General features: G+C 34.0%; 1 protein-coding gene across 1 annotated transcript; it reads right to left on the bottom strand.

Annotated features, from left to right (window-relative positions):
- Positions 1-6,388: 6,388 nt before the first annotated feature.
- LOC122023286 (probable protein S-acyltransferase 22) lies at positions 6,389-7,652 on the bottom strand. Its single transcript, XM_042581348.1, has 4 exons — positions 7,568-7,652; positions 7,218-7,346; positions 7,041-7,121; positions 6,389-6,703 (listed from the first exon to the last, which is right to left on the bottom strand). The coding sequence occupies exons 1-4, from the start codon at positions 7,586-7,588 to the stop codon at positions 6,389-6,391; spliced, it is 546 nt and encodes a 181-aa protein (XP_042437282.1). The 5' UTR covers positions 7,589-7,652.
- Between the last annotated feature and the right edge of the window lie 5,155 nt (positions 7,653-12,807).

Raw genomic sequence — 12,807 nt, 5'->3', positions numbered from 1 at the left:
TCTTTTATTTTTTCTTTTCCTTGTGATTTGATTGTTCTCTTTGGTTAACCTAAAGTTATTTTAGGAAATTAAATATTATCTTTCTATAAAATGTTTTGTCTAGTCGGTGGTGGTTGCTCCCATATCCAAGAAGGCCATGTGCCTCGCCACGTCAGTACTGGGAACCAATTATGGAAATTAATATTTAATGGAATTGATAACTTAAGGAGACTTGGGTCGAACGTGTTAAGTTCTGCAGGAGATCCAAGTCAAAACCTAAAAGAACAAATAGATTAAGTTTTGGATCAAACGTGTTAAGTTCCGCAGGCGATCCAAAATTTAATTTAAAAGAACACATGGTAGCTAGGAAAAGGTTCAGACCTTTGTACAAAATTTTTGTACAGTGGAACCTATAGGTTTTCCGAGTAGCAACCAACATTCCCCACCTCGATCTGATTGAAGCATCTCAATACTCTTTCCAAGTTGGTTTTGTACTTCATTCTTGAATTTTTTGAACTTTTCAAAAGATTTTGACTTGTGTCTCATCAGATACACGTAGTCATACCTACTAAAATCATCAGTAAAGGTAATGAAGTAATCATAGCCTCCTCTGGCTGCTATTCTGAAAGGGCCACATACATCAGTATGTATAAGTCCTAACAAATCATTAGCCTTTTCGCTATGTCCACTAAATGGAGTCTTTGTCATCTTACCTTGGAGACAAGATTCACATGCCTCATATGATTCAAAATCAAATGAGTCTAAAAGTTCATCCTTATGGAGTTAGGATATACAACTCTTATTTATGTGACCTAAGCGATAATGCCAGAGATATTTTTAGTTCATGTCATTAGACTTGAACCGTTTGGTATTTATGTTATAGATTGGGTTTTCAAAGTCTAAAATATAGAGTCCATTTATTAGAAGTGCACTATAGTAGAACATATCATTCAAATAAATGGAACAACATTTGTCCTTTATTACAAATAAAAATCCTTTCTTGTCCAAACAAGAAACAAAGATGATGTTCTTAGTTAAGGCAGGCACATAACAACACTCTTCAAGTTCTAAAACAAGCCTAGTGGACAAAGATAAGGAATATGCTCCTACAACTATAGCAGTAACGCTTGCACCACTGCCTACTCGTAGGTCCACTTCACACTTTGTCAATGCTCTACTATTTCTCAGCCCCTACACATTAGTACAAATGTGAGATGGGCATCCGGTATCTAATACCCATAAAGAAGAAATAGATATATTGACTTCTATAACATATATACCTAAGGCAGAAATCTCACTTCTCTTCCATTTCAGTTCCTCTAGGTACACCTTGCAGTTCCTCTTCCAGTGTCCAGTCTTACCGTAGTGGAAGCAGGTTCCTTCCTTAGCAATCCCACCTTTAGGTTTTAATTCATGAGTCTTACCCTTGCCTTTGGCTTGGGTCTTACCCTTACCTTTGGGCTTCCATTTGTCTTTGCCCTTTTGTACCATCAAAATAGTACTAGGCTTTGCCTTCTTAAGGTTGAGTTCAATAGTTTTCAACATGCTCAACATCTCAGACAATGGTTTGTCAGTTTCATTTATGTTATAATTCATGACAAATTGACAGTAGTTCTCAGGCAACAACTGCAAGATAAGATCAGTGACCAATTCTTGTCCTAATGGAAATCCCAATCATTGTAGGTTTTCTATATACCCAATCATTTTGAGTACATATAGTCCTACTGGACTACCTTCTTGCATCCTGCATTGAAATAATATCGTAGAGATCTCAAATCTCTAATGTCTTGCTTGTCCTTAATATAGTTGTCTAAGATGTTCAACTATATCATAAGCATCCATGTTCTTATGTTGCTTCTGAAGCTCAGAGTTCATGGTGGCGAGCATAAGGCATGTCACATCTAATGCATCATCTTGATGCTTCTTGTAAGCATCCCTATCAGCTCTAGTGGCAGTAATGGGTGGTGCTTCAGAAATGGGCTACTCTAGGACGTACAGTTTTCATTCTCGCTTGAGAACTATTCTCAAGTTTTTGTATCAGTCCAAGAAATTAGCTCCATTGAGCTTGTCCTTATCAAGGATAGATCGCAGAGAGAGAGTGTTCGACGTATTTGACAACATGGTAATCTACAACAACATAATGCAGAAAGAAGTATCATATATCGATCATTTAATTAGACTTAATTAAATGATTCTCCCACTAAATTGTAAAGCTTGGTAGGAGCAAGTCATGGTTGTGGTTTTACCCACACTACTAGCTCCAAATCCAAATGCAATGACATTCATGTGGGACAAGATCCATATTTACCTCATCTTGAGTTAGCTTTGGCTAATCGCCCAAGACTCGTATAATGTAGGCAGACATCATATATCAATTGCATCAAATGCAAATCTTGTATATCTAGATGAACAATACTATTTGTTCATTTGCCCATCTTATGAAATCCATATTATAGCTCATCTTGAGTTAACTTTGGCTAATCGTCCAAAATTAGTATAATTTGAATTCCATCTTATGGGATATGCTTCTAAGCTCTCAATCCAAGTGAGACAACTTAGTTAAGTCACACCCAAAGTTTAATAGTCGAACATCACAATTGTCCTGTTGCACTCTAGCAAGATAAATCGAGTCACTTTGCTTCGGGAAAACCTGACTACAATTGATCGAGCTAGAAGTGAGTACTAAACTTTGGTAGGCATATATTAAAAGGACCTAATTACATTTAAATTAAACATGTATCAAATACAATCAAAGCACGCATCACATATATACATAAATAAAATGTGACATGGTTATGACCCCCATAAACTATGATCTTCTCAAGCCAATGAGAAGAGCGATAAGTCAACCTAGGTCAAAGCAGCTTCTCCAAACACTTCGTTGGTTGTCGTGTGTTGTTGTTCTTCCTTCCTTTTCACCCGTCATCTAGTAGACTAACTCTTTTCTAATTTATACATTACAAAATCTAAAGAAACTCGAGTTACATTCGAGTGTAGTATAAAATTACAACAAGAATGAAAAAGATGAAGGCACGACACGTAGGCCGTATTATGAATTACAACATTACACACAATCACATTGGGGTTAAAGGGCCATAACCATGCACAATGTTATTTATATTCACAATATCCTTATGACATAAATTTACTATGATTTCAACAACAAATTATGAGCCCATGTTATTCACAATATTTTGGCCGAGACCACCTTGTTGCTCACAACTTCTCTTGGGCGAAACCTTGCAAGTATATATCTATCAAACGAAATAGGTTATAGCACTCGTTCATAACATGTATGAAGATGCTATATCCTCTAGCTTATCCATATACTCACTATTTCATTCCCAACAGAGACAAAAACTCATAATCATGAAAACATATCAAATCTATCATGCAAATTTCTATATCACACATATAAAAATTCTACAACTTAGTATATCCCTTCGCAAGTGGCTCTGATACCACTGTAAGGAACTAGGGGGCTAAACACGTGAAAGCACAGCGGAAAACATCTAGTTCCTTATCAAGAGGATCCATGCGAAGGGAAGAATAAACAACCTATACTAAGTTTCATGATAGTTATACCATTGGTGCGTGCACACGATCTCCCGACAGCTAGGATCTCAATACCATCAAGCATTCGTGCCTCTTTCGGTATCCACACAAATAAGTGTCTCTGTTTGTCTCACAAACTATCAAAGTGGAGAAGAAAACTACCTCAGGTTGTGCTAGCAACCAAGAAGGTGAGTTTCAGCCAAGATGAGGAAGAAGAAGAAGAAAAGTTTTCATTTAATAATGGAAATTATCATCTATAATTTTTATTTATATCCATCTCATGAATACCAAAGGGTTTTGCCCTTTCATCTTCCAATCCAATGGCTCAAAATTGACCATTAAATCCAATGGTTCAAAATTGACTATTCATCTTCCTTGGTGAACTCAAGTTCACCCAATGAATCTAACTCATTGAACCATCACCCAATGAGTCTAAATCGTTGAACCATATCAATCTAAATTTACTCCATGAACATCAATCCAAATTGGTTCCATGAATCTAATTCAAATTAGACTCAATCCAATAATTGGATCTAATTGAGTCTAACTCAATGAGTCTAATTTGGATTAGATTTAATCCAATGATCCATCATATGAATCTATCTCCAAATTAACTTGTTCTTTGTGTGTGACCCAATAGGTTCTCGCAACATTGGCAATGTATCCAAAACAATATTTAGATACATAAGCAATGAGTGGCATCTAGCAAGGCATCATTGCTACCCAAGTGATGAGAATGTCGAGATCTGACTTAATCTTTCCGTAGCTATTATCTTGTATGACTTGGTCCCTCTATCCTTGATATCTAGATTGATCAATGAGGCATAGACTGTGTCATCCTCTTATCAACCTTTGTGTTTCTTGATCTCTAAGTAGACACACTCAATCAGATAAGCTCAATATCTCATATTGACTCATTTGAGCATGACCATGCACTACAAGAAAAAAGCTAAACAACAACGCTTTTTTGGCGTTGTCGTATGTACTTAAAAAGTGATGTTGTAGATGGTGTTGTAGAAAGTCATATCAAAGACAACGCTTTAAAAGCGTTGTGGTTGGTCACAAAGACAACGCTTTTTAAGCGTTGTCTTTTCGTTCTTAAAAAGCGTTGTTATAGATGCTGTTGTAAAAATGCACATATCAAAGACAACGCTTTAAAAGCGTTGTGGTTGGTCACAAAGACAACGCTTTTTAAGCGTTGTCTATTCGTTCTTAAAAAGCGTTGTTAAAGATGCTGTTGTAAAAATGCACATATCAAAGACAACGCTTTAAAAGCGTTGTGGTTGGTCTCAAAGACATTGTTTTTTAAGCGTTGTCTTTTATTACTTAAAAACGTTGTCTTTTTAAATTTATAAAAAATAGTGTTTTTCTTAATTCAATAGCAAAAATTATAAAAATACTCAAAATTTACATATAATTGAATATCCACAACCACAATCATTTTTATAATAAGACTATTTAACAAATAAATAAAACTTTATATTATACAAACAAAATGTATACATATTGATCCACAAATTAAATTTGTATCATACAAGTTATCCTTAACTTCATGACAATAATTTTTCAAACACACAAGTTTTACAAAACCTCATCATTGACTAACCACTGTTGTTGGTGTCCATCGCATGGAATTGCTTCTTTAAGTCCAAGAATCTCTTCTTCTGAAAGGCTTTCAGCTATCACTCTTAGAGCCATCTTCTTCAACTTGTCATCAAGACACCTGGGGTTGTAGGCAATCAAGAAATTTTGTATGAAAACTTTCATACATGTAAATCTCGTACTAAATAATATGTCAATGTTATATATACATGTAAATCATAACGTAAATATGTTTATAACATAACAGAAAAGTTTTCTATAGGACCAACTTCAACACAAACTCTTTAAAAACTGCATCAAAATAAAAAAAATGACATGAGTAAAATGCTAAATGAAAATCATATTTAGAGGAAAAAGCGGGAGTGCTGTAGATGGATATATTAACCAAGCATATTAATGTTTGACCTGTCTTTACAAGTTCTAAGCATATATATTAACCAAGCGGGAGTGCTGTAGACTCCGAACCAAGTAAAAATAAACTGTGTTAGCAATTGTTTTTACTTAACTTATATTCTGCTGCATTTTACTCAATTGTTTTTAAACGAACGTGAAAAAGCAACGAGTGCTATTGACATTAATTTTGAACTAGAATTAATTTTGAACTAGAATTTCTGTAATAGAATCTAACTTAAGTTATACCATGAGATTGACAATTATTTACACAATTGAGCTGAAGCAAGGTAAAAGTTCAACTTGACATGACACATTCACAGTCCCAAAATCGAGGACGACATTCTATTCCCTTCCAACACCCATGCGTCATGGAAATATATATATTAACAAACTGTAGACATTATCCTACTATCAAATTCTCAGAAGTCAGAAGTTGGCAATGGAAATGTGAATGCAGTTCAATTTATGAATAGCTAATGATCAACTAAGTTGATTTTGGTTAGCTTTCCAGCGAGAGCTTGAATAAGAAATCGCATGCAGTTTACAAGATTCTTAGTTCACGAAATTCCATAAAAACGGGTTAATTATAACAACATTAACTACCCATATTAAAAGATATATTGCATCTTTCAAAATAGGTTCACAAGAAACAAATCATCTAAAGAGGTCAATGCATGAAAACAAAATTCAAACAGCACACACCTAAGTTCGCTAACCATTGAACCAAGTGTACAATAAGCAAGTGGATTACATTTGTTATTTCAATTTTTATTCAAAAATACGATAATGATGAATAAGGAGAAATGAATGAAGTGCTGATAAAGATTTACAACTAGGCTTTTTTACCAAAAAAAAACTTTTAATTAAATGGATTTGCCTCGTACAGTAAAAAAAATCTTATTAAAAGGTTTTTCAAAAATAATCTTAACCATGGTAAATTACATTCACAATAACTTTCTAAATAATGAAAGTATGATACCTGATCCTCAAGGAATAATCTTGGCGGAGTACACCATGCACCCCGATGGAATTGATTGAAAGAACTGGTGCTGCTTAGTCCAGTAAAAGAGCTCACTTGGGACATTTGCGGACTTTGCTGCCCACCAACAGCAAGTTGCTCCTGCTCCTGATCTTGCTCCCTCAAAGCAATAATGTAATCATAGGTGCTGATTCCCTGTAAGCGCATCCATGTAGAGTAGCATGAGCTAGTTAAAGTGTCAATTTTCTCCAGAATTGATGAATAAACAACACCATATCGTTCAAATTCTACTATTTGTTTTCCACTATGGAAAATCTATCAGTTAAATAACAAGCTGTAATAGTTCAGTTGGATAATAAGTTTCAGTAATGCTCAGTGTATGGATGAATGCAAAGAATTTGAAAATATAAAAGATATATTCCTTGAAATAGAGATATTTGACCGGATACATAGGTTTGTTTTATATAAATGTAGGAGCTGTGTAACTGGTAGTGTTTGCTGTGTCACAAGTAGAAATATGAAAGTAGTGTACCTTTTTTATTAAAAGAATATGGAAGAAGAAAAGTTGTGCAACTGGAAGAGTAGCAACCATGGCTAATAAAGTGCACACAGCCTGCATTATAGAGACATTATCAAATTAGTATCAGAACCTTGAAAAATCCTCATTATGATGTGTGATTTTCATTCATTTTCTCTTCTGAGTACTCACCACCACAATGATAAAGGGTGCCAAGGAAAAGCTACTACCTAGCTTTGAAACAATTTCAGCAGAAAATCTCCTTCTCTCAACAAAACACAGTATCAGCACAAGCATCCCAACAGCCCACTGCAGAATAAGCTGGCCCAAGGTGCACAAAGCATGGAGACCAATCAATAGTCAATCAGAATGAAAAGGACCTGACATAAAATGCATTCTATGTATCAGGTCCTTCACGTACTAAGAAAATAGTATCTTCTAAGTTGATGCACACAGATGATAAATCTACACTAAGAAAATAGTGTCAATCACTATGATTAATGAATACAACTATTGGAATGGTAGGAAATATTTGTGCTTACCAAGAGAAGAGCAAACACCATGAGGATGAAGAACCTTTTGTAATTTTTTCTTCCTATGCAGTTATTGATCCACTACAAGGAAAGATGAATACTGTATATTACTACAAGATAACAAAACATATAAGGTTGTGAATGGAGAAAACCCTCACCCTGCAATGATGATCAAAGCCATCAACGCATTTGTCACAGACTCTACAATGCTTACTATATTTTAGAACCTGCAATACAAACAGATAGAAATCATTAGAGAAAAACCAAGTTAATATAAAGCAAGAGGATAACAATCTCATCGACAGTTAGTATTTCCTTTTAATATAGAACACTAAAAAGAAGGAATATCAATGATGAAACAAACCTGAAAATGCGAGCTACTGAGGCAGCGAGCAATCTGCTTGAACAAGGTAATCATGCAGCGTTGGAACTCTGTCGTGAGCATCAAAGACCAAATATTACCAAATATTAAGATCACTGACAAACCAAATAATACCTTATTTTTAACAGCTATCTAGAGGATCTGGCTTTTTGACTTGAAGCTGGTTCAAAGAAGACAAATCAAATATACAAATACTAAGATGAAAGCATAATGAAGTAGTTAACTTTTTCTACTTTACCTGATTATAAGATCTACAGCTTCTTGCTCAATATTTTGCATGAGTAATTATTAGAAAAACAAACCCAATAGTGGAACAAAAGCTAGATAAAGAAACTAGATAATTTACACGGACGGAACTTTACAGAATAACATATAATACATTGCTTTGTACTTGCATATTAATCCAGAAAACATCCTTTCACCTAAGTGACAATTTTTCCAAAACATCATCATTCACAAAACATCATCATTCACTAAAAATTTTCACAAGTTTTTAAACTTCAGTGACAACTTTTCTTTGGGGTCAACTGCTCAAGGTCGATCTGGTAACTATGCACTGCATCAAAAAAATTGGCATTAACTATGATTCCACCAAAAACCACCATTCCATGAACTTAAATCTAAATAGAATTATGGCAACTATCATTCCATACCTATTCATAAATATGATCTTGTATGCACTCCGCCAACTTGGACCGAACCTCATCAATTTGTTCACGAGAGTACCCTATTTTTGTGAACTGTGAGCATACACAATTTATGTTAATGGAAAAATAATCAACACCGATCACTTTGCAATTTTAAATAGTTTATGTCAAATAATTTGAGATAAGCTAAATAATGTTACTATTGATTGCAGTGAATCTCTCTCAATAGTCTCAACTTCTTCAATAATTTCTCTCATAAATCGCATCACAAAAAAACCACATTGTTTCGCATCCGGTTGTTGAGGAGCCTATATATAGTAATTAGAGTCAAATTGTTAATGAAAATTATACACATTACAATATATGTTAAACAAAAGTACACATACCTTAACTACTTCCCACTTAACATTTTTCCTACCTTTCCTTCCCTTGGTTGAATTAAACAATTTTAAGGCCCTTCATACGTTAAGAATATTTGTTAAATAAGATTTTTATTATAATAAATATTTACTAAAAGAAATCTGAACTCACATTTCCATTACGTATTTTGAATCATCATCGCGAATGCGGCAACTTAGGGAATCCACAAGTAAATAGCATCCTTGTAAGGTTCAATAACACTAAGATTCCAATGGAAACTAGGCAAATACATAGGATTAGATCATAAAATTGAATAAATTATCGAAAGGAAGCAATTGAAAGTGATGTTTTACTTCTTGCTTACCCGACATTACATGGCACTAACACTAGTTGATCTGTTGATGCACTTGTCAGCTTATCTGCTAAAAGAGTTGCCCTTTGATTCAGGGTTTCAAGCTTAACTGATTTGTCTTGTGCCGTTTTTGCCAGATATGGGAGTTTGTGAGGATTCATAAATCTGAATTTCTTTGTCTTGGTATCTTTCACCATCTTTTTATACAGACACCTATCATTGCAAAGAAAAAAAATATTTAGATACTAAATAATAAAATTTAGATACAAAACACTCATAATAAGTTGGAAAAAATAATGATCACTCATAACACTAAGTTATGGCTGATGATAGTAACATCCATACATGAGAACTTACTATGAACAGTCTTGCATATTAAACATACCAGAAATGTATACATGCAAATTCTTTTATTTCTTGAGGACAAGCACATTTAAGATACTTAAAAATATACAAGAAAAAAGATATGAGCAAAGTACTTCCTGTCTAGAAGAACAAATGGCAGAAGGCAAATATTAAGGGCCAGTTGAAAATGAATGAGCTATATTTATGTAAAGTGTACCACATCAATTGATATTAGTAAACCTCTCAATAGAAATGATGAACTATTAACTTAATGAGAATAACATGGTATGAGAAAATTACTAGAAGTTGAATTTTTCAAGAGTAAACTTGTTCACACAACAATATTAGTAAACTTCTTGCAGTTCAAATCAGGGATTTTCTGTCTTGCTAGATATTAGAATTTCCCAGCAAACATAAAGCAATGCAGTAATTTCCCAGCATAAGTAAAGCAATGCAGTTGCAACTGAGAAAATAATATTTAGATACTAAATATTAAAATTTAGATACAAAACAATCATGTGGATTAAAAAATAATGATCACTCATAATAAGTTGGTGAAATTGTAACAATAAACCATAATAAGTTGCTAAAATTGGGAAGCAAACATGTGATGAAAAAGTTGCTGAAATTGCTTAAATAAACTTACTTACCATATGTAGGCAACGATCAAATTTCCTGAAATTGACTCCAAATGATACAAAGAATTGATGTCCTCAAGGTCAAGAAAAAGTTCACAATCTTCATCAAACACTTCATTATCTAAGCACATTGATATACATTTTCCTCCATCTAGAGCATGCTTACTGTAACAATATAACATATGTAATGCTCTTGGGACACTTGTTGACAAAGTAGGTTTTGATTTTTTTCGTTCAAACTTCTTCCTTCTAGGCTTCTAATAATTTCAAATATAAACAAGTTCGATAGCTAGGTTGAATAATAATAAAGTGGCAATATAATTAGAAATATAATAATAAAGTGACAATATAATTAGAAATATAATATCTCATATACCTCATCTTGCTTCACAATCTGCTGTTCAGGCCAAGCCACAATAGTTCCTATGGCATCACCAATTACTTCACATTCACTTGGAATTGGATATGGCAAAGGAGCGGATTTGTCCACTGCTTGATCAATGGAGACTCGAATGCAATTCTTGGGAAATGGAATACCATGAAGCATTTTTTCCATACCATTGAAACAAACAATTGTACCATATGCAGCAATATTTGAGCAAGATTCCAATGTCAATGCAACTGATTGACCCTAAAATATTAAAAAAAAAACATGTTGATTATATTTAGTTTATAATGCTATAATAATAATGAATATCACTATAACTTGTATTTTACCTGTAAAACTTCGTCTTTACCTACAATCTGTACGTCATCTTCTTCAATATTCTTCTGATGAAACTTCACCGAGCAACTGCCTTTGTCATCAATTGAATTGTCCCATGCACCCCTTTTATGCATTAATGCTTCAAGTTTTTGGATGCGTACATCTTGTTCTAAAATTTGCATCTTCGCCTCCTTCAGCTCCCTTTTATGCTCAGCGATTATATCTAGGGTAACATCATATTTCTTCCTTGTTCTACCAACATTGAAATAGATTGTTGGGTTGATATGACCTCCGATACCCCGGACACGCCCAGAATATTCCTGAGTTTCAAGTGCCTTGGTAAGAATATCCTCTTTTGCTCCTTCGCATTGCAGCTTGCCCTCCCTCTTTTGCTGTATATATTCATCCTGTAATGCAACATTAAAAAGAATTATCAGTACTTTACCAAGGATAATTACCAAGGATATGCAATATTGGTTTAAAAAATACTGATGTCCAGGCCGGTTCTTCCCGTGATAGCTCAAGTCAAGTGCTTAGTAAGTCATATTGAACAAATATGAAGTTGACTTTGAAATATTTTTTCCTTTTTTGGCATTCAATCATATATTTACTTCTGCACAGTTCTAAAAAAGGCACATATTTGATTGAGCAATTGACTACAAGTTTAATAAAATGACAAAATTTTAATAAATTTTCACTACACAAACCCATAAAGAGAGGACCACCACATAATTGAAGCTAATTGTCTGGAGTTGCAGGAAAGAATAATCAAAAGTAAAGTTGTTCCCAACCTCTCAAGTTCCGATTCATGAATCTTATGCTTTAATTCAAACTAAAACAGCACAAAGAGAATGCTCAAGCTTACTGCCAAGAACGTTTCAAACCTGGTTGATTTATCTGCATCTGTTCTATAGAAACTCTAGCTATCACCTCTAAGTTCTCAATGCATTCACCATTAATTGATTGCAGCAAAAGAAAACCACTGCATGTAATAGACTTTTCGACTTGATCTCTTCTCCAAGTAAGAACATTTCAAACCTAGATACCTAGTAAATCCACATCTGTTCTATATAAACCCGTCACCTCTAAGCTCTCAATGCATTCATTCACCATTTACTTCCTCAATACATGCTCTAGTACTGAGAATTCAAGCTATGCAAGGAATGGCTGTTAAACTCCTCATTGCACTGCTTGCCTTGGCTTCCTCACGCAAAGGGTATGCATGCATGCAACTTTACTCTCGAAAACTAGAAGATATATTGAAGTCATTATCAGAAGAACATGAAAATTTACTTACAATCTTGTGTACTGTGTCCACCAAATCTTCACCTTCAAACTCTCCTCCTTTGTTGGCGCGTCCTTTCTTCCACATAATAGCTCTATTGATGTCATTATCATCACATAATTCAGTCCCCTACAACAAAGAAAAATCAAATAACAAATGTGAAATAATTTAATGTGAATCAATTAGAGGGTTCTTAGAGGAAATATATTTTAAAAATACTTACAATTTCTTCAAGAAAGCGTGCATACCCTTTGCGTGAGAGTCGATGAGGATATCTATTTTTTCCTTCGCTCTTTTGTTGATCACTGAGTTTCTAGTTATTTCAAACAAGCGACATATCAAATTTGAATAATACATAATGAATTATGATCGAATAGTTTCAAAAGAAAAAATTTAGAATCTTACAATGAAATCTTCAGAAATGCGACTAATGACAAACGCACGCCAATCTTCTCTTGTAATTTCAAAGCCAACAGTGGCTCATTCAACTCCTCAGGTTTGTCACGCCTGCTTAAAATAAATTTTTGGGTGAGA

The sequence above is a fragment of the Zingiber officinale genome, chromosome 9B, assembly GCF_018446385.1.
Source record: "Zingiber officinale cultivar Zhangliang chromosome 9B, Zo_v1.1, whole genome shotgun sequence".
Classification (NCBI taxonomy): domain Eukaryota; kingdom Viridiplantae; phylum Streptophyta; class Magnoliopsida; order Zingiberales; family Zingiberaceae; genus Zingiber; species Zingiber officinale.
The sequence above is the reverse complement of the archived record's forward strand: the minus strand, read 5'-3'. Positions and strand labels throughout refer to the sequence as shown.